The sequence below is a fragment of the Zootoca vivipara genome, chromosome 5, assembly GCF_965207765.1.
Source record: "Zootoca vivipara chromosome 5, rZooViv2.hap1.1, whole genome shotgun sequence".
NCBI lineage: Eukaryota > Metazoa > Chordata > Lepidosauria > Squamata > Lacertidae > Zootoca > Zootoca vivipara.
Window position 1 is genome coordinate 94,466,588 of NC_142588.1, and position 22,404 is coordinate 94,488,991.

Consider the following 22,404-nt stretch of genomic DNA (forward strand, 5'->3'; position numbering starts at 1 on the left):
CAAAGGAGCAAGACAAACCAGGGCGAAGGGACGGCTCTGGCAAAGCAAGGAGGAGAAAGGTTGATGTGGATGCTTGGAGACCATCTCCAAAACCACTCCTGATGCTCACCAGTGCTCTGCACTCCCCTTAACAAGCAACGCTAGAATTCAGGTTCGCATCCAGAGGAAACAATAGAAAATGAAGCAGAGAATGGAAATGCCAGCAAAAGTCACACGGGAAAATCAAGGGGCTCTTTATGCCAGGGAAGCTGACCTGTGGCGGGAGGGGCTGTGCTGCTGCTGGTGGTGATGGGCAGAGGTGTGAGAGCTGCTGGAGTCAGTCCTAGGATGAGAATTGGAAATGGAAAATGTGTCAAACGAAAATGGTTAGTTTCCAAAGGTGTTGAAGCCAGTTATGCAGGAGACTCCGGGAGTAGCCAGTGCCTGAAGCCTTGTCCTGGTTCCCAGACATGCAGCCTCCTGCCTGGCTGATCTTCCAACACCAGGAAGTCCTGGCTGGGACTGAAGAGGCGGCATGTTGGACAGATTGACCCTGGGACACAACCCAAGGTGGGCTCTGAAGAACTGACCATTAACGTCATGAGCAGGATTGGTTCATGTATATATTGCTGAATGTCAAAAGAGCCTACTATCAAAAACCAATTAGACAAATGAAACATGTATTATAACGGTTTGGATGTTTTTCGCTCATGCACACAGAGCACAGCATTGTCAAAAAAACAAGCTATACTGTACTGGGACTATTCATAGCTCCGCTGATGCTCTGCTCTTCCATCCAGACCTAGCATTGACTGGCTGATCTTACCTGGGCAAACTCCCTCTTCCAGGGAGAAGTCATCCACAGCCACGTCACTGCGGACGTCTTCCCCCCGCTTGCCTTCCACAATGATCTAGGGAGAAAAGGCATCTCCAATCAGTTTCCTGGCCAGACAAGGCTCAGGTGCTGCAGGCCACACCTGCAAGGTGCATCACCTGCGCGGGTCTCCGTTACCTGCGCTTTCCCCCCTTGGGGTATGCTGACTTCGCCTCTGTGCCACCGGTCCCCTTTGTTCCCAGACTGCGACCAGATCAGCTCAGGGGATCCGCTCTCAAACGCCAAATAGATTCGCAGGGCCATTCTTTGGGCCGCCCCGTACATGTGATACCAGAAAGAGAAGCAGCGGGGCCTGGTGAACTTGTAGAAAGGACTGACCAGGCGTGTTGCATCCCCTTCTTTGGCAACATGGCCTTGCAGGTAGATGAAATAGCCCTCTGGGGGGAAAAGAACCACACATGTAAGATACGGGGCCCTGCTTCACCTGGGGGTCCCTGGGGAGTTGCTGGATGCACTGCCATGCTTGGGCCATCTACATGGAGGGAGATCCTGTGCAGAAGGGACAGCACCTTCTTTGGCCAGTTTGCCATCAGGGCATGTAGGAGGAGGTGCCAAGTGCAGCACTCCTTGATCTAAGGCCCTTGGAGGGAAGGCTGGCTGCCCCATTTCACTGAGAGCGCAATGTGCCAGTCCAGGCCAAAGTGGTCTCCTGGAAGACTTCCAAAGGCAGCCATGGTTTGATGTTCCTCACCTCCTGTGGTGTGGTCGGAGGATGGTCCAGTATCTGCTGTCTGTGTCGGACCTTTGTGCCACGTCCAGTTAAAAACGTTGGAGGCCATCTGGGTCCAGGAGCAGAAGTCCATGTCAAAGGAGCAAGACAAACCAGGGTGAAGGGACGGCTCTGGCAAAGCAAGGAGGAGAAAGGTTGATGTGGATGCTTGGAGACCATCTCCAAAACCACTCCTGATGCTCACCAGTGCTCTGCACTCCCCTTAACAAGCAACGCTAGAATTCAGGTTCGCATCCAGAGGAAACATTAGAAAATGAAGCAGAGAACGGAAATGCCAGCAAAAGTCACACGGGAAAATCAAGGGGCTCTTTATGCCAGGGAAGCTGACCTGTGGCGGGAGGGGCTGTGCTGCTGCTGCTGGTGATGGGGAGCGGTGTGTGAGCTGCTGGAGTCAGTCCTAGGATGAGAATTGGAAATGGAAAATGTGTCAAACCAAAATGGTTAGTTTCCAAAGGTGTTGAGGCCAGTTATGCAGGAGACTCTGGGAGTAGCCAGTGCCTGAAGCCTTGTCCTGGGTCCCAGACATGCAGCCTCCTGCCTGGCTGATCTTCCAACACCAGGGAGTCCTGGCTGGGACTGAAGAGGAGGCATGTTGGACAGATTAACCCTGGGACACAACCCAAGGTGGACTCTGAAGAACTGACCATTAACGTCATGAGCAGGATATTGCTGAATGTCAAAAGAGCCTATCAAAAACCAATTAGACAAATGAAACATGTATTATAACGGCTTGGATGTTTTTCTCTCATGCACACAGAGCACAGCATTGTCAAAAAAACAAGCTATACTGTACTGGGAATATTCAGAGCTCCGCTGATGCTCTGCTCTTCCATCCAGACCCAGCATTGACTGGCTGATCTTACCTGGGCAATCTCCCTCTTCCAGGGAGAAGTCATCCACAGCCACGTCACTGCGGACGTCTTCCCCCCGCTTGCCTTCCACGATGATCTAGGGAGAAAAGGCATCTCCAATCAGTTTCCTGGCCACACAAGGCTCAGGTGCTGCAGGCCACACCTGCAAGGTGCATCACCTGCGCGGGTCTCCATTACCTGCGCTTTCCCCCCTTGGGGTATGCTGACTTCGCCTCTGTGCCACCGGTCCCCTTTGTTCCCAGACTGCGACCAGATCAGCTCAGGGGATCCGCTCTCAAACGCCAAATAGATTCGCAGGGCCATTCTTTGGGCCGCCCCGTACATGTGATACCAGAAAGAGAAGCAGCGGGGCCTGGTGAACTTGTAGAAAGGACTGACCAGGCGTGTTGCATCCCCTTCTTTGGCAACATGGCCTTGCAGGTAGATGAAATAGCCCTCTGGGGGGGAAAGAACCACACATGTAAGATACGGGCCCCTGCTTCACCTGAGGGTCCCTGGGGAGTTGCTGGATGCACTGCCATGCTTGGGCCATCTACATGGAGGGAGATCCTGTGCAGAAGGGACAGCACCTTCTTTGGCCAGTTTGCCATCAGGGCATGTAGGAGGAGGTGCCAAGTGCAGCACTCCTTGATCTAAGGCCCTTGGAGGGAAGGCTGGCTGCCCCATTTCACTGAGAGCGCCATGTGCCAGTCCAGGCCAAAGTGGTCTCCTGGAAGGCTTCCAAAGGCAGCCATGGTTTGATGTTCCTCACCTCCTGTGGTGTGGTCGGAGGATGGTCCAGTATCTGCTGTCTGTGTCGGACCTTTGTGCCACGTCCAGTTAAAAACGTTGGAGGCCATCTGGGTCCAGGAGCAGAAGTCCATGTCAAAGGAGCAAGACAAACCAGGGCGAAGGGACGGCTCTGGCAAAGCAAGGAGGAGAAAGGTTGATGTGGATGCTTGGAGACCATCTCCAAAACCACTCCTGATGCTCACCAGTGCTCTGCACTCCCCTTAACAAGCAACGCTAGAATTCAGGTTCGCATCCAGAGGAAACAATAGAAAATGAAGCAGAGAATGGAAATGCCAGCAAAAGTCACACGGGAAAATCAAGGGGCTCTTTATGCCAGGGAAGCTGACCTGTGGCGGGAGGGGCTGTGCTGCTGCTGGTGGTGATGGGCAGAGGTGTGAGAGCTGCTGGAGTCAGTCCTAGGATGAGAATTGGAAATGGAAAATGTGTCAAACGAAAATGGTTAGTTTCCAAAGGTGTTGAAGCCAGTTATGCAGGAGACTCCGGGAGTAGCCAGTGCCTGAAGCCTTGTCCTGGTTCCCAGACATGCAGCCTCCTGCCTGGCTGATCTTCCAACACCAGGAAGTCCTGGCTGGGACTGAAGAGGCGGCATGTTGGACAGATTGACCCTGGGACACAACCCAAGGTGGGCTCTGAAGAACTGACCATTAACGTCATGAGCAGGATTGGTTCATGTATATATTGCTGAATGTCAAAAGAGCCTACTATCAAAAACCAATTAGACAAATGAAACATGTATTATAACGGTTTGGATGTTTTTCGCTCATGCACACAGAGCACAGCATTGTCAAAAAAACAAGCTATACTGTACTGGGACTATTCATAGCTCCGCTGATGCTCTGCTCTTCCATCCAGACCTAGCATTGACTGGCTGATCTTACCTGGGCAAACTCCCTCTTCCAGGGAGAAGTCATCCACAGCCACGTCACTGCGGACGTCTTCCCCCCGCTTGCCTTCCACGATGATCTAGGGAGAAAAGGCATCTCCAATCAGTTTCCTGGCCAGACAAGGCTCAGGTGCTGCAGGCCACACCTGCAAGGTGCATCACCTGCGCGGGTCTCCGTTACCTGCGCTTTCCCCCCTTGGGGTATGCTGACTTCGCCTCTGTGCCACCGGTCCCCTTTGTTCCCAGACTGCGACCAGATCAGCTCAGGGGATCCGCTCTCAAACGCCAAATAGATTCGCAGGGCCATTCTTTGGGCCGCCCCGTACATGTGATACCAGAAAGAGAAGCAGCGGGGCCTGGTGAACTTGTAGAAAGGACTGACCAGGCGTGTTGCATCCCCTTCTTTGGCAACATGGCCTTGCAGGTAGATGAAATAGCCCTCTGGGGGGAAAAGAACCACACATGTAAGATACGGGGCCCTGCTTCACCTGGGGGTCCCTGGGGAGTTGCTGGATGCACTGCCATGCTTGGGCCATCTACATGGAGGGAGATCCTGTGCAGAAGGGACAGCACCTTCTTTGGCCAGTTTGCCATCAGGGCATGTAGGAGGAGGTGCCAAGTGCAGCACTCCTTGATCTAAGGCCCTTGGAGGGAAGGCTGGCTGCCCCATTTCACTGAGAGCGCAATGTGCCAGTCCAGGCCAAAGTGGTCTCCTGGAAGACTTCCAAAGGCAGCCATGGTTTGATGTTCCTCACCTCCTGTGGTGTGGTCGGAGGATGGTCCAGTATCTGCTGTCTGTGTCGGACCTTTGTGCCACGTCCAGTTAAAAACGTTGGAGGCCATCTGGGTCCAGGAGCAGAAGTCCATGTCAAAGGAGCAAGACAAACCAGGGTGAAGGGACGGCTCTGACAAAGCAAGGAGGAGAAAGGTTGATGTGGATGCTTGGAGACCATCTCCAAAACCACTCCTGATGCTCACCAGTGCTCTGCACTCCCCTTAACAAGCAACGCTAGAATTCAGGTTCGCATCCAGAGGAAACAATAGAAAATGAAGCAGAGAACGGAAATGCCAGCAAAAGTCACACGGGAAAATCAAGGGGCTCTTTATGCCAGGGAAGCTGACCTGTGGCGGGAGGGGCTGTGCTGCTGCTGCTGGTGATGGGGAGCGGTGTGTGAGCTGCTGGAGTCAGTCCTAGGATGAGAATTGGAAATGGAAAATGTGTCAAACCAAAATGGTTAGTTTCCAAAGGTGTTGAGGCCAGTTATGCAGGAGACTCTGGGAGTAGCCAGTGCCTGAAGCCTTGTCCTGGGTCCCAGACATGCAGCCTCCTGCCTGGCTGATCTTCCAACACCAGGGAGTCCTGGCTGGGACTGAAGAGGAGGCATGTTGGACAGATTGACCCTGGGACACAACCCAAGGTGGACTCTGAAGAACTGACCATTAACGTCATGAGCAGGATATTGCTGAATGTCAAAAGAGCCTATCAAAAACCAATTAGACAAATGAAACATGTATTATAACAGCTTGGATGTTTTTCTCTCATGCACACAGAGCACAGCATTGTCAAAAAAACAAGCTATACTGTACTGGGAATATTCAGAGCTCCGCTGATGCTCTGCTCTTCCATCCAGACCCAGCATTGACTGGCTGATCTTACCTGGGCAATCTCCCTCTTCCAGGGAGAAGTCATCCACAGCCACGTCACTGCGGACGTCTTCCCCCCGCTTGCCTTCCACGATGATCTAGGGAGAAAAGGCATCTCCAATCAGTTTCCTGGCCACACAAGGCTCAGGTGCTGCAGGCCACACCTGCAAGGTGCATCACCTGCGCGGGTCTCCATTACCTGCGCTTTCCCCCCTTGGGGTATGCTGACTTCGCCTCTGTGCCACCGGTCCCCTTTGTTCCCAGACTGCGACCAGATCAGCTCAGGGGATCCGCTCTCAAACGCCAAATAGATTCGCAGGGCCATTCTTTGGGCCGCCCCGTACATGTGATACCAGAAAGAGAAGCAGCGGGGCCTGGTGAACTTGTAGAAAGGACTGACCAGGCGTGTTGCATCCCCTTCTTTGGCAACATGGCCTTGCAGGTAGATGAAATAGCCCTCTGGGGGGGAAAGAACCACACATGTAAGATACGGGCCCCTGCTTCACCTGAGGGTCCCTGGGGAGTTGCTGGATGCACTGCCATGCTTGGGCCATCTACATGGAGGGAGATCCTGTGCAGAAGGGACAGCACCTTCTTTGGCCAGTTTGCCATAAGGGCATGTAGGAGGAGGTGCCAAGTGCAGCACTCCTTGATCTAAGGCCCTTGGAGGGAAGGCTGGCTGCCCCATTTCACTGAGAGCGCCATGTGCCAGTCCAGGCCAAAGTGGTCTCCTGGAAGGCTTCCAAAGGCAGCCATGGTTTGATGTTCCTCACCTCCTGTGGTGTGGTCGGAGGATGGTCCAGTATCTGCTGTCTGTGTCGGACCTTTGTGCCACGTCCAGTTAAAAACGTTGGAGGCCATCTGGGTCCAGGAGCAGAAGTCCATGTCAAAGGAGCAAGACAATCCAGGGCGAAGGGACGGCTCTGGCAAAGCAAGGAGGAGAAAGGTTGATGTGGATGCTTGGAGACCATCTCCAAAACCACTCCTGATGCTCACCAGTGCTCTGCACTCCCCTTAACAAGCAACACTAGAATCCAGGTTCGTATCCAGAGGAAACATTAGAAAATGAAGCAGAGAACGGAAATGCCAGCAAAAGTCACACGGGAAAATCAAGGGGCTCTTTATGCCAGGGAAGCTGACCTGTGGCGGGAGGGGCTGTGCTGCTGCTGGTGGTGATGGGCAGAGGTGTGAGAGCTGCTGGAGTCAGTCCTAGGATGAGAATTGGAAATGGAAAATGTGTCAAACCAAAATGTACATATCATGAGCAGGATTGGTTCATGTATATATTGCTGAATGTCAAAAGAGCCTACTATCAAAAACCAATTAGACAAATGAAACATGTATTATAACGGCTTGGATTTTTTTCCTCATGCACACAGAGCACAGCATTGTCAAAAAAACAAGCTATACTGTACTGGGACTATTCAGAGCTCCGCTGATGCTCTGCTCTTCCATCCAGACCCAGCATTGAATGGATGATCTTACCTGGGCAATCTCCCTCTTCCAGGGAGAAGTCATCCACAGCCACCTCACTGCGGACGTCTTCCCCCCGCTTGCCTTCCACGATGATCTAGGGAGAAAAGGCATCTCCAATCAGCTTCCTGGCCAGACAAGGCTCAGGTGCTGTAGGCCACACCTGCAAGGTGCATCAGAAGGCCCAGGGATCGCTCTGAGTGCTTAGAATTACACAACCGTTTTGAAGTGCTCTCCTTTAACACGGAAGACGAGGAACAGACTCCATTTGAGGATCTCTCCCTCATCACAGTTGATCAGGAATATGAAGACGAGCAGCAAAGTCAGTCCTCCGGGAAAATGCAGGTAACCTTGGAAGGGACAGCACATGGAAGAATCCCGACCAAGCCTATGAAGAGGCGTGTAGTGGTGATAAGGGATTCCCTACTGAGGGGTACAGAAGCAGTGATCTGTGGGCCTGACAAGATGTCTCGAGAGGTGTGCTGTCTACCCGGGGCCAAGATCAAAGATGTAACAGAACGGCTGCAAGGAATCATAAAACCCACCGACAAATACCCCTTCCTTTTGGTGCATGTGGGAACCAATGACACTGCAAGCCATAGCTTACAGAAGATCAAAAATGATTATGAGGCTCTGGGCAGGAAGTTGAAGCAATTAAATGCACAAATTGTCATCTCTTCTGTCCTCCCAGTTGAATGACATGGCCCAGGGAGAGAGGGAAAAATAGGGGAAGTGAACAACTGGCTTCGCAAATGGTGCAAACAAGAACAGTTTGGATTCCTAGATCACGGTCTGCAGTTTCTTGAAGATGGACTTCTGGCAAGTGATGGGCTGCACCTCACAAAAGTTGGGAGGAATGTTTTTGCCATGAAACTCAAAAACCTCACCAGGAGGGCTTTAAACTGACTTATGTGGGGGAGGGAGACAGTGGTCCTGAAGGTAGGAGTCTATCAAATGCTGAAGATGATCATCCAAATGTCAAGGACCAAATGGAGCAAGCAGCATGCAGACCTAGTGGTGGGAGGAAAATATCCTTAAATAAGAGACATGGGGGAATGATCAACGGTCTTCAATGTCTGTATACTAATGCACAGAGCATGGGAAATAAACAAGATGAACTTGAGCTCTTGGTACAGCAAACTAAATACGACATAATAGGCATCACTGAAACCTGGTGGGATGAGTCTCATGACTGGAATGTAGTAATAGAGGGATACAATCTATTTAAGAGAAATAGACCAAACAGGAAAGGAGGAGGAGTAGCTTTATATGTGAGGGATGTGTATACGTGTGAAGAGATCCGGGATTTAAAACTTCAAAGCCAAATTGAGAGTATCTGGGTCAAAATTAAGGGAGAGAAAAATAACAGTGATCTCATTGTGGGAGTTTACTATAGATCCCCAAGCCAAACTGAGGACACAGATGATGCCTTCCTGGAACAGATGGCCAAGCATTCAAAAGGAAGTGAGATAGTAGTAATGGGGGATTTCAACTATCCTGATATTTGTTGGATGTCAAACTCAGCCAAGAGCATAAGGTCGAACAGATTCCTCACTGGCCTTGCAGACAACTTCATTGTCCAGAAATTGTCTCTTCCAACTCTATGATTCTATGATCACCTGCGAGGGTCTCTGTTACCTGCGCTTTCCCTCCTTGGGGTATGCTGACGTCGCCTCTGTGCCACCGGTTCCCTTTGTTCCCAGACTGCGACCAGATCAGCTCACGGGATCCGCTCTCAAATGCCAAATAGATTCGCAGGGCCATTCTTTGGGCCGCCCCGTACATGTGATACCAGAAAGAGAAGCAGTGGGGCCTGGTGAAGTTGTAGAAAGGACTGACCAGGCGTGTTGCGTCCCCTTCTTTGGCAACATGGCCTTGCAGGTAGATGAAATAGCCCTCTGGGGGGGAAAGAACCACACTTGTAAGATACAGGGCCCTGCTTCACCTGGGGGTCCCTGGGGAGTTGCTGGATGCACTGCCATGCTTGGGCCATCTACATGGAGGGAGATCCTGTGCAGAAGGGACAGCACCTTCTTTGGCCAGTTTGCCATCAGGGCATGTAGGAGGAGGTGCCAAGTGCAGCACTCCTTGATCTAAGGCCCTTGGAGGGAAGGCTGCCTGCCCCATTTCACTGAGAGCGCCATGTGCCAGTCCAGGCCAAAGTGGTCTCCTGGAAGGCTTCCGAAGGCGGCGATGGTTTGATGTTCCTCACCTCCTGTGGTGTGGTTGGAGGATGGTCCAGTATCTGCTGTCTGTGTCGGAACTTTGTGCCACGTCCAGTTAAAAACGTTGGAGGCCATCTGGGTCCAGGAGCAGAAGTCCATGTCAAAGGAGCAAGACAAACCAGGGCGAAGGGACGGCTCTGGCAAAGCAAGGAGGAGAAAGGTTGATGTGGATGCTTGGAGACCATCTCCAAAACCACTCCTGATGCTCACCAGTGCTCTGCACTCCCCTTAACAAGCAACACTAGAATCCAGGTTCGCATCCAGAGGAAACAATAGAAAATGAAGCAGAGAACGGAAATGCCAGCAAAAGTGACACGGGAAAATCAAGGGGCTCTTTATGCCAGGGAAGCTGACCTGTGGCGGGAGGGGCTGTGCTGCTGCTGGTGGTGATGGGGAGAGGTGTGAGAGCTGCTGGAGTCAGTCCTAGGATGAGAATTGGAAATGGAAAATGTGTCAAACGAAAATGGTTAGTTTCCAAAGGTGTTGAAGCCAGTTATGCAGGAGACTCCGGGAGTAGCCAGTGCCTGAAGCCTTGTCCTGGGTCCCAGACATGCAGCCTCCTGCCTGGCTGATCTTCCAACACCAGGGAGTCCTGGCTGGGACTGAAGAGGAGGCATGTTGGACAGATTGACCCTGGGACACAACCCAAGGTGGGCTCTGAAGAACTGACCATTAACGTCATGAGCAGGATATTGCTGAATGTCAAAAGAGCCTACTATCAAAAACCAATTAGACAAATGAAACATGTATTATAACGGCTTGGATGTTTTTCTCTCATGCACACAGAGCACAGCATTGTCAAAAAAACAAGCTATACTGTACTGGGAATATTCAGAGCTCCGCTGATGCTCTGCTCTTCCATCCAGACCCAGCATTGACTGGCTGATCTTACCTGGGCAATCTCCCTCTTCCAGGGAGAAGTCATCCACAGCCACGTCACTGCGGAAGTCTTCCCCCCGCTTGCCTTCCACGATGATCTAGGGAGAAAAGGCATCTCCAATCAGCTTCCTGGCCAGACAAGGCTCAGGTGCTGCAGGCCACACCTGCAAGGTGCATCACCTGTGAGGGTCTCCGTTACCTGCGCTTTCCCCCCTTGGGGTATGCTGACTTCGCCTCTGTGCCACCGGTTCCCTTTGTTCCCAGACTGCGACCAGATCAGCTCACGGGATCCGCTCTCAAACGCCAAATAGATTCGCAGGGCCATTCTTTGGGCCGCACCGTACATGTGATACCAGAAAGAGAAGCAGCGGGGGCTGGTGAAGTTGTAGAAAGGACTGACCAGGCGTGTTGCATCCCCTTCTTTGGCAACATGGCCTTGCAGGTAGATGAAATAGCCCTCTGGGGGGGAAAGAACCACACATGTAAGATACGGGCCCCTGCTTCACCTGGAGGTCCCTGGGGAGTTGCTGGATGCAACACCATGCTTGGGCCATCTACACAGAGGGAGATCCTTCTTTGGCCAGTTTGCCATCAGGGCATGTAGGAGGAGGTGCCAAGTGCAGCACTCCTTGATCTAAGGCCCTTGGAGGGAAGGCTGGCTGCCCCATTTCACTGAGAGCGCCATGTGCCAGTCCAGGCCAAAGTGGAAGGCTTCCGAAGGCGGCGATGGTTTTTTGTTCCTCACCTCCTGTGGTGTGGTCGGAGGATGGTCCAGTGTCTGCTGACTGTGTCGGACCTTTGTGCCACGTCCAGTTAAAAACGTTGGAGGCCATCTGTGTCCAGGAGCAGAAGTCCATGTCAAAGGAGCAAGACAAACCAGGGCGAAGGGACGGCTCTGGCAAAGCAAGGAGGAGAAAGGTTGATGTGGATGCTTGGAGGGGTGGGCTGTCCAGTATGGGCTGCAGCTCATTACCAGAAATACACAATTGGTTTCCTTCTCCCCTTGTCCCCATCCCCCAGAGTACAGCTGAGAAACACAATCCAACTCTTCCCCAAGGAATGCTCTTCCGGTCTTCCAGAGCAACACCTGCCAAAATGCAGAGTTCAGAAGGAGAAGAATCTAATGCTGAAGACTAGCTGCGAGTTCACTCCTAAGGCTCACCGGTCTGCCGTGATTGCCTTGCCTTAGCAAGCAGTACTTGAATCCAATCTAGTATGCAGAGGAGATCTCAGAAAATGTAGAAGAGAACTGAAATCGTGGTGATCGTGACTCTAGAAAACTCACCTGTGGTAGGAGGGACTCTTCTGATCGTGGTGTTAGAGGTGCGAAATGAGGGGGCTGAGAATGTTTTTGCAATGGTGAGAAGCGGAATAGATTCTTTAATGCAACCTTATCTTCCATGCTATCTGGAGCAGAAATAAGAAGCACTAAAAGCAGCCACAGAGTGGCTTCCAGGATGGTTTTCGTAAAAAGACTCAAGGTGAAGATACTTAGTTGAGGGTGGAATTCAACGCTGTGATGGGATGCAAGTTCCACCTGGGAAAGCGCTGCAATTTGCTGGATGAAACCATCTCCCCTTTCCCTTTCCCATGTTTTACTCTGGGTGTTCTGATGACCACCACAACCCCTGCCAACATCAGGGGGCCCACAGGGGGTTTGGTGGGCGCAGGAGGGACGTTTCCATTGCACAAACGTAAGTATTCCCTCGTGGCTTCTGCTGACAGGTCCCCTGACGTGAACATCAGTGGTCGATTGCAAACCACAGAGATTGTGTTGATTAATTGCCTGCCTTTCCAATGATCAATCAGTACAATTTGCACTTTACCAAAAACTCAGATGAGACGGAAGGATTTCTTAAGATAGTCAACCATGTTATAAATAAAAGCTACTGCTGATTCATGCATTGTTAAGGAAAAGCCAATCTCTTAAGGTTTCCTTCCAGGAGGATTTGGGAATCGGAAGGTCAGTGAAACTGCAATTCAAGACCTTCAATACGGTTCCTTAGCCCCAGAGTACATCTGAGACCCCCAATCCAACCCTGTGCCAATGCCAATGCTAACCCTGCCCTCACCCCCTAAACTTCCACATAACGCCTGCCAATAGCCAGCCAGCAGCAACAGAGTACAGTGGTACCTCGCAAGACGAAAATAATGCTTGGAGGGGTGGGCTGTCCAGTATGGGCTGCAGCTCATTATCAGAAATACACAATTGGTTCCCTTCTCCCCTTGTCTCCATCCCCCAGAGCACAGCTGAGGAACACAGTCCAACTCTTCCCCAAGGAATGCTCTCTCGGTCTTTCAGAGCAACACCTGCCAAAATGCAGAGTTCAGAAGGAGAAGAATCCAATGCTGAAGACTAGCTCCGAGTCCACTCCTAAGACTTCCGGTTGGTCGCGGCGCCATAGAAGTCGGAGTTTCTCTCAGCGGGGACAATCTCAGCGCTTCAAAGGAGGGGGACACTGTCCCAGCGAGACAGACCCCCACGAAAAACTCCAAATTGCGCGTTTTGGAGGCAGACGCTTGGCGGACGTCAAGAGCGGGCTCTCCCCTCCCCCGGTAAGGCTACCTTTCGGAGCCCCCAAGAGTGGGGGGGGGGATTGGAGCTGCGACGCGGCAAGCATACACCGCTAGCTTTGAAGCGCATAGCTGCAGGACTTCACAGCGGAGGCGGCCAACTCTTTCAAAATTAGAGGCTAAAGAGACCGAAGCGTAAGTGACTAAAAGATTTAACTAAATTTATAATTTGGAACGCGGGAAGGACATCAAAGAACTTGGAAGTCCGTCCTATCCCGACACGGAGTGTGGGGCACACGGAGAGCGATTGACGCGATAGCAGCCGATTGCGGAACTTTTACTGCTAAGCCCACTTCCCTTTTAAAAAGGACAAACCCTGCCGAACAGGCAAAGGCAGGAGGAATTGTTAAAATTGTAGCCCAGAGAGAGAATCCACAAGACTCTTTTCTCCACCGTACTCACTCCTGAGAGCAGAGACCCCAGGAAGACAGACAGGCATTGTGACGTCATAAAGGGCTTCATTGTGCTGCTGAACTGTTGAACTCTGCTTCCTTTTAAAAGGCTTTGAAGTTACCTACAGCAGTCTGAACTGTTAAAAATCAACAAATCGATTGAGAAACGATACAATTTGTGCCTTATAAGTTAAAAGAGACTTTGTAACACCAAATTGAGACTTTTTGTAATAGTGTATTGGGATTTTAGCAAGTTCCAGCCAGGATTGCAACAAAGAGTGACCTTGAAACAGCAGCTCTTGTTATGGCTGGAGCTGTAAGGAAACTTTCTGTACCAAATATTCCCACCCAATCCCCGAAAGACCAGCACAGGAAAATAACAGGACTCACAGCTCAGCTACCACCAGCAACAGATAAAAAGACAACAATTACGGAATCAACTCTACTGGAACAGCAAAAGAAGGTTACAGGTAGGTAGCCGTGTTGGTCTGGATCGAAGTAAAATGAAAAAAAATTCCTTCAGTAGCACCTTAAAGACCAACTAAGTTTTTATTTTGGTATGAGCTTTCGTGTGCATGCACACTTCTTCTTCTTTGATCTGAAGAAGTGTGCATGCACACGAAAGCTCATACCAAAATAAAAACTTAGTTGGTCTTTAAGGTGCTACTGAAGGAATTTTTTTTCAGCAAAAGAAGGCTCCACCATTAGAACAAAGAAAAACAACACCACAACAGCCAGGGCCTGAACACACAGGCCAGATACTAGAGGCACTAAAAGACTTTAAAGAACACATGATAGAACGTCTAGATAAGGTGGAGGAAGTAGTAAATGCAAGTGCAACTGGAATAAAAGAAATTCAGCAAGATTTGTCTTCTCTCAAAAAAGAAGTACAAACCAACACACTCCAGATACAAGGAGTCTCGGAAAGAGTATCAGAACTTGAGACACGTAGACTGGCCTTGGAGAAACAGGAGGAAGCAACCCAGATTTCTATCGCATTTCTACAGATGAAACAGAACGAATCCTATCTTGACATTCGAAATTTTCCGGAGGTGGGCGGAAAATACTGAGAGAAGCCATCATTGAAGAGTTTGTTCTACAGTGGAAATTGGACAAAGAGGAACTGGAGAAGATTGTAGAGCAAGTATATAGATTTGGACCAAGAGGGGGGGAAAGGGTCAAGATCACCAGGAGATTGCATGGTAAAATTCCAGAATAGAGCACAGTGAGACTTCATTTTGAGCCTTCATTTTGAGAAGAAGTTGACCATAAAACAACAACAGGTGGTGCTTTTTAAAGACATTCCTAAGCTGTTTCTTAACTACAGAACTAGATATATGGACTTGCCACATGCTTTGACAAGACAAGGAATCTCATTTTGTTGGGAATTTCCACAGGGATTGTTTTTTGAATACAAAGGCAAGAAAGTTAAAATCTCTACACCGGAGGAGAAGAAGAAGTTCATGCAGAAATACGAAAGGGAACTTGGAACATCATCACTACAAGATAGAGGAGAAACATCAGGTGCTGTAGCTGCAGGTGGCCAGGACCTAGAAGGTGCAGTAGGAGGTATTGTTGATTTCACCTTAGGAACAGAATCATCAGCCTAGACATCATGTCCTTAAAGATATTGAGTTGGAATATTAATGGATTTAATTCCCGGCCGAAAAGGAACCGAATTCAACATGAACTGAGAAAACAAAAATTGGATGTGATTTAAAATGAAATAAAAATCCTTCAGTAGCACCTTAAAGACCAACTAAGTTTTTATTTTGGTATGAGCTTTCGTGTGCATGCACACTTTGGATGTGATTTGTTTGCAAGAGACTCATGTGACTAGACATCACAGGAAAATCCTACAAAACAAAAGGCTGGGAACAGAATATATTTCATCAGATAGAGTCAAAAAAAGAGGCGTTGTAATCTACGTGAAAGAAAAATGGGCCTCCAAACTCATATTCAAAGATGAAATAGGAATATATTTGGCGGTGGAAATATTGATACAAGGTGAGAAATATTTGTTTGTCGGAATATATGCACCTAATGAAGGGAAATCGGAATTCTTTAAGAAACTTCATGATGAATTATTGGAATACAGTGGTGCCTTGCTAGACGAATTTAATTCATTCCACGGGTCTTTTCGTATAACGAAAAAATTCGTCTAGCGAATCCCATAGGAATGCACTGATTTTTTTTGATTTTTTTTTGCCTATAGGAACGTATTAATTGAATTTCAATGCATTCCTATGGAAAACCGCGATTCGCTAGACGAAAACGAATTCGTCTAGTGAGGCAACCTCCGCTAGAAAAAACCTTTTGTTAAGCGATGCTCTGCTCTTCCATCCAGACCCAGCATTGACTGGCTGATCTTACCTGGGCAATCTCCCTCTTCCAGGGAGAAGTCATCCACAGCCACGTCACTGCGGAAGTCTTCCCCCCGCTCGCCTTCCACGATGATCTAGGGAGAAAAGGCATCTCCAATCAGCTTCCTGGCCAGACAAGGCTCACGTGCTGCAGGCCACACCTGCAAGGTGCATCACCTGTGAAAGTCTCCGTTACCTGCGCTTTCCCTCCTTGGGGTATGCTGACTTCGCCTCTGTGCCACCGGTTCCCTTTGTTCCCAGACTGCGACCAGATCAGCTCACGGGATCCGCTCTCAAATGCCAAATAGATTCGCAGGGCCATTCTTTGGGCCGCCCCGTACATGTGATACCAGAAAGAGAAGCAGTGGGGCCTGGTGAACTTGTAGAAAGGACTGACCAGGCGTGTTGCATCCCCTTCTTTGGCAACATGGCCTTGCAGGTAGATGAAATAGCCCTCTGGGGGGGAAAGAACCACACATGTAAGATACGGGGCCCTGCTTCACCTGGGGGTCCCTGGGGAGTTGCTGGATGCAATGCCATGCTTGGGCCATCTACATGGAGGGAGATCCTGTGCAGAAGGGACAGCACCTCCTTTGGCCAGTTTGCCATCAGGGCATGTAGGAGGAGGTGCCAAGTGCAGCACTCCTTGATCTAAGGCCCTTGGAGGGAAGGCTGGCTGCCCCATTTCACTGAGAGCTCCATGTGCCAGTCCAGGCCAAAGTGGAAGGCTTCCGAAGGCGGCGATGGTTTGATGTTCCTCACCTCCTGTGGTGTGGTCGGAGGATGGTCCAGTATCTGCTGACTGTGTCGGACCTTTGTGCCACGTCCAGTTAAAAACATTGGAGGCCATCTGGGTCCAGGAGCAGAAGTCCATGTCAAAGGAGCAAGACAAACCAGGGCGAAGGGACGGCTCTGGCAAAGCAAGGAGGAGAAAGGTTGATGTGGATGCTTGGAGGGGTGGGCTGTCCAGTATGGGCTGCAGCTCATTACCAGAAACACACAATTGGTTTCCTTCTCCCCTTGTCTCCATCCCCCAGAGCACAGCTGAGAAACACAATCCAACTCTTCCCCAAGGAATGCTCTTCCGGTCTTCCAGAGCAACACCTGCCAAAATGCAGAGTTCAGAAGGAGAAGAATCCAATGCTGAAGACTAGCTGCGAGTTCACTCCTAAGGCTCACCGGTCTGCCGTGATGGCCTCGCCTTAGCAAGCAGTACTTGAATCCAATCTAGTATCCAGAGGAAATCTCAGAAAATGTAGAAGAGAACTGAAATTGTGGTGATCTTGACTCTAAAAAACCTACCTGTGGTTGGAGGGGCTCTTCTGATCGTTGTGTTAAAGGTAAAGGGGCCCCTGACCATCAGGTCCAGTCGTGTCCGACTCTGGGGTTGCGGCGCTCTATAGGCCGAGGGAGCCGGCGTTTGTCCGCAGACAGCTTCTGTTTCATGTGGCCAGCATGACAAAGCCGCTTCTGGTGAACCAGAGCAGCACACGGAAACGCCGTTTACCTTCCCACCAGAGTGGTCCCTATTTATCTACTTGCACTTTTGATGTGCTTTCGAGCTGCTAGGTGGGCAGGAGCTGGGACCGAGCAACAGGAGCTCACCCCGTTGCCGGGATTCGAACCGCCGATCTTCTGATCAGCAAGCCCTAGACTCTGTGGGTTAAACCACAGCGCCACCTGGGTCCCTATGTTGTGGTGTTAGATCGTGGTGTTAGAGGTGCGAAATGAGGTGGTTGAGAATGTTTTTGCAATGGTGAGAAGCGGAAGTTCTTCCTAATGTTTAGGTGGAATCTTCTTTCTTGTAGTTTGAATCCATTGCTCCGTGTCCGCTTCTCTGGAGCAGCAGAGAATCCAATATCTCTATTAAGTCAAGGTCTTTCCATCACCCATCAATCACCCATCTCCTACTACCCTCCTGAGAAAACCCCCTCCACCTCCCACTACTATATATAAGGGTCAGGTGACTTCTGTTTCAGTGTATCTGAAGAAGTGTGCATGCACACGAAAGCTGAGACCCAGAACAAACTTAGTTGGTCTCTAAGGTGCTACTGGACATTTTTTTTTTTGCTTAAGTTGAGGCTGGAATTCACTGTTTTGGGTCTACTCTTGTTGCTTACTGTAAAGGGTAGAGAGTATAGAGAACCTCTCCCCATCATCAAGAGCAGCTCCTCCCCAAGCAGCCATGGAAGCGCAGGGTCTGAAGGAGCAAGTCAGGAAGCAGAGAGGGAGAGCCATGGCTCCGGCAGCATGGAAGAGCCCCTGCTCCACAGGCGGGAAGAGAGAGAGACGGAAAGGGGGGAGAGGGAAAATATACCGGGAATATTCAGAGCTCCGCTGATGCTCTGCTCTTCCATCCAGACCCAGCATTGACTGGCTGATCTTACCTGGGCAATCTCCCTCTTCCAGGGAGAAGTCATCCACAGCCACGTCACTGCGGAAGTCTTCCCCCCGCTTGCCTTCCACGATGATCTAGGGAGAAAAGGCATCTCCAATCAGCTTCCTGGCCAGACAAGGCTCAGGTGCTGCAGGCCACACCTGCAAGGTGCATCACCTGTGAGGGTCTCCGTTACCTGCGCTTCCCCCCCTTGGGGTATGCTGACTTCGCCTCTGTGCCACCGGTTCCCTTTGTTCCCAGACTGCGACCAGATCAGCTCACGGGATCCGCTCACAGACGCCAAATAGATTCGCAGGGCCATTCTTTGGGCCGCCCCGTACATGTGATACCAGAAAGAGAAGCAGTGGGGCCTGGTGAAGTTGTAGAAAGGACTGACCAGGCGTGTTGCATCCCCTTCTTTGGCAACATGGCCTTGCAGGTAGATGAAATAGCCCTCTGGGGGGGGAAAGAACCACACATGTAAGATACGGGCCCCTGCTTCACCTGGGGGTCCCTGGGGAGTTGCTGGATGCAACACCATGCTTGGGCCATCTACACAGAGGGAGATCCTTCTTTGGCCAGTTTGCCATCAGGGCATGTAGGAGGAGGTGCCAAGTGCAGCACTCCTTGATCTAAGGCCCTTGGAGGGAAGGCTGGCTGCCCCATTTCACTGAGAGCTCCATGTGCCAGTCCAGGCCAAAGTGGAAGGCTTCCGAAGGCGGCGATGGTTTGGTGTTCCTCACCTCCTGTGGTGTGGTCGGAGGATGGTCCAGTGTCTGCTGACTGTGTCGGACCTTTGTGCCACGTCCAGTTAAAAACGTTGGAGGCCATCTGTGTCCAGGAGCAGAAGTCCATGTCAAAGGAGCAAGACAAACCAGGGCGAAGGGACGGCTCTGGCAAAGCAAGGAGGAGAAAGGTTGATGTGGATGCTTGGAGGGGTGGGCTGTCCAGTATGGGCTGCAGCTCATTACCAGAAACACACAATTGGTTTCATTCTCCCCTTGTCTCCATCCCCCAGAGCACAGCTGAGAAACACAATCCAACTCTTCCCCAATGAATGCTCTCCCGGTCTTCCAGAGCAACACCTGCCAAAATGCAGAGTTCAGAAGGAGAAGAATCTAATGCTGAAGACTAGCTGCGAGTTCACTCCTAAGGCTCACCGGTCTGCCGTGATTGCCTTGCCTTAGCAAGCAGTACTTGAATCCAATCTAGTATGCAGAGGAGATCTCAGAAAATGTAGAAGAGAACTGAAATTGTGGTGATCGTGACTCTAGAAAACTCACCTGTGGTAGGAGGGACTCTTCTGATCGTGGTGTTAGAGGTGCGAAATGAGGGGGCTGAGAATGTTTTTGCAATGGTGAGAAGCGGAATAGATTCTTTAATGCGACCTTATCTCCCATGCTATCTGGAGCAGAAATAAGAAGCACTAAAAGCAGCCACAGAGTGGCTTCCAGGATGGTTTTCGTAAAAAGACTCAAGGTGAAGATACTTAGTTGAGGGTGGAATTCAACGCTGTGATGGGATGCAAGTTCCACCTGGGAAAGCGCTGCAATTTGCTGGATGAAACCATCTCCCCTTTCCCTTTCCCATGTTTTACTCTGGGTGTTCTGCTGACCACCAGAACCCCTGCCAACATCAGGGGGCTCACAGGGGGTTTGGTGGGCGCAGGAGGGACGTTCCCATTGCACAAACGTAAGTATTCCCTCGTGGCTTCTGCTGACAGGTCTCCTGACGTGAACATCAGTGGTCGATTGCAAACCACAGAGATTGTGTTGATTAATTGCCTGCCTTTCCAATGATCAAACAGTACAATTTGCACTTTACCAAAAACTCAGATGAGACGGAAGGATTTCTTAAGATAGTCAACCATGTTATAAATAAAAGCTACTGCTGATTCATGCATTGTTAAGGAAAAGCCAATCTCTTAAGGTTTTCTTCCAGGAGGATTTGGGAATCGGAAGGTCAGTGAAACTGCAATTCAAGACCTTCAATACGGTTCCTTAGCCCCAGAGTACATCTGAGACCCCCAATCCAACCCTGTGCCAATGCCAATGCTAACCCTGCCCTCACCCCCTAAACTTCCACATAACGCCTGCCAATAGCCAGCCAGCAGCAACAGAGTGCAGTGGTACCTCGCAAGACGAAAATAATTCGTTCTGCAGGTCGTGCCGTCTTACAAAAATTTTCATCTTGCGGAAACAAACAGCAGAAGGCGGCAAAAAATTTTTTTGTCTTGCAAGATGCGGGCATAGAAAGCTTTGTCTTGTGAGGCAACAAAGAATCGCTAGACACTTTCGTCTGGCGAGTTTTTTGTTGCGCGAGGCATTCGTCTTGCGAGGTACCACTGTAGTAGGAGATGGGTGATTGACTCAATGGGTATGGTAAACCTGTTGACGACTGTTAACGACTGCAATTAATCTGACAGGAAAAAGCAAGGGATAGTATGCTGATGATTAGCATATGTAATGAGACACAAATCATAGAATCATAGAGTTGGAAGAGACCACAAGGGCCATCCAGTCCAACCCCCTGCCAAGCAGGAAACACCATCAAAGCATTCTTGACATATGCCTGTCAAGCCTCTGCTTAAAGACCTCCAAAGAAGGAGACTCCACCACACTCCTTGGGAGCAAATTCCACTGTCGAAGAGCTCTTACTGTCAGGAAGTTCTTCCTAATGTTTAGGTGGAATCTTCTTTCTTGTAGTTTGAATCCATTGCTCCGTGTCCGCTTCTCTGGAGCAGCAGAGAATCCAATATCTCTATTAAGACCAGGTCTTTCCATCACCCATCAATCACCCACCTCCTCCCACTACTATATTTAAGGGTCAGGTGACTTCTGTTTCAGTGTATCTGAAGAAGTGTGCATGCACACGAAAGCTGAGACCCAGAACAAACTTAGTTGGTCTCTAAGGTGCTACTGGACATTTTTTTTCTTTTTGCTTAAGTTGAGGCTGGAATTCACTGTTTTGGGTCTACTCTTGTTGCTTACTGTAAGGGGTAGAGAGTATAGAGAACCTCTCCCCATCATCAAGAGCAGCTCCTCCCCAAGCAGCCATGGAAGCGCAGGGTCTGAAGGAGCGAGTCAGGAAGCAGAGAGGGAGAGCCAGGGCTCCGGCAGCATGGAAGAACCCCTGCTCCACAGGCGGGAAGAGAGAGAGACGGAAAAGGGGGGGCGAGAGGGAAAATATACCGGGAATATTCAGAGCTCCACTGATGCTCTGCTCTTCCATCCAGACCCAGCATTGACTGGCTGATCTTACCTGGGCAATCTCCCTCTTCCAGGGAGAAGTCATCCACAGCCACGTCACTGCGGAAGTCTTCCCCCCGCTGGCCTTCCACGATGATCTAGGGAGAAAAGGCATCTCCAATCAGTTTCCTGGCCAGACAAGGCTCAGGTGCTGCAGGCCACACCTGCAAGGTGCATCACCTGCGAGGGTCTCCGTTACCTGCGCTTTCCCCCCTTGGGGTATGCTGACTTCGCCTCTGTGCCACCGGTCCCCTTTGTTCCCAGACTGCGACCAGATCAGCTCACGGGATCCGCCCTCAAACGCCAAATAGATTCGCAGGGCCATTCTTTGGGCCGCCCCGTACATGTGATACCAGAAAGAGAAGCAGTGGGGCCTGGTGAAGTTGTAGAAAGGACTGACCAGGCGTGTTGCATCCCCTTCTTTGGCAACATGGCCTTGCAGGTAGATGAAATAGCCCTCTGGGGGGGAAAGAACCACACATGTAAGATACGGGGCCCTGCTTCACCTGGGGGGTCCCTGGGGCGTTGCTGGATGCAACACCATGCTTGGGCCATCTACACAGAGGGAGATCCTTCTTTGGCCAGTTTGCCATCAGGGCATGTAGGAGGAGGTGCCAAGTGCAGCACTCCTTGATCTAAGGCCCTTGGAGGGAAGGCTGGCTGACCCATTTCACTGAGAACTCCATGTGCCAGTCCAGGCCAAAGTGGAAGGCTTCCGAAGGCGGCGATGGTTTGGTGTTCCTCACCTCCTGTGGTGTGGTCGGAGGATGGTCCAGTGTCTGCTGACTGTGTTGGACCTTTGTGCCACGTCCAGTTAAAAACATTGGAGGCCATCTGTGTCCAGGAGCAGAAGTCCATGTCAAAGGAGCAAGACAAACCAGGGCGAAGGGACGGCTCTGGCAAAGCAAGGAGGAGAAAGGTTGATGTGGATGCTTGGAGGGGTGGGCTGTCCAGTATGGGCTGCAGCTCATTACCAGAAACACACAATTGGTTTCCTTCTCCCCTTGTCTCCATCCCCCAGAGCACAGCTGAGAAACACAATCCAACTCTTCCCCAATGAATGCTCTCCCGGTCTTCC

General features: G+C 50.6%; 1 protein-coding gene across 1 annotated transcript; it reads right to left on the reverse strand.

Annotated features, from left to right (window-relative positions):
• Positions 1-209: 209 nt before the first annotated feature.
• Positions 210-22,184, reverse strand: LOC148685816 (MAM and LDL-receptor class A domain-containing protein 1-like). The gene is made up of 33 exons (XM_088669912.1): positions 22,073-22,184; positions 21,526-21,785; positions 21,340-21,424; positions 18,822-18,971; positions 18,275-18,534; positions 18,089-18,173; positions 16,464-16,613; positions 15,898-16,157; positions 15,712-15,796; positions 11,118-11,267; positions 10,572-10,831; positions 10,386-10,470; positions 9,848-9,916; positions 9,481-9,630; positions 8,907-9,166; positions 7,281-7,365; positions 6,936-7,004; positions 6,569-6,718; positions 5,995-6,254; positions 5,809-5,893; positions 5,274-5,342; positions 4,907-5,056; positions 4,333-4,592; positions 4,147-4,231; positions 3,595-3,663; positions 3,228-3,377; positions 2,654-2,913; positions 2,468-2,552; positions 1,933-2,001; positions 1,566-1,715; positions 992-1,251; positions 806-890; positions 210-322 (listed from the first exon to the last, which is right to left on the reverse strand). Exons 1-33 carry the CDS (start codon positions 22,182-22,184, stop codon positions 210-212), a joined length of 4,875 nt encoding a protein of 1,624 aa, XP_088526038.1.
• Between the last annotated feature and the right edge of the window lie 220 nt (positions 22,185-22,404).

Excerpts from the sequence above, each read along its gene's own strand:
- LOC148685816 (XM_088669912.1), bottom strand. The coding sequence starts at position 22,184 with ATGGACTTCTGCTCCTGGACACAGATGGCCTCCAATGTTTTTAACTGG. Across the intron at positions 18,972-21,339 it reads GGAAGAGGGAGATTGCCCAG|AGCCGTCCCTTCGCCCTGGT; the intron begins GTAAGATCAGCC and ends TTGCTTTGCCAG. Across the intron at positions 6,255-6,568 it reads CTCCGACCACACCACAGGAG|AGGGCTATTTCATCTACCTG; the intron begins GTGAGGAACATC and ends TTTCCCCCCCAG.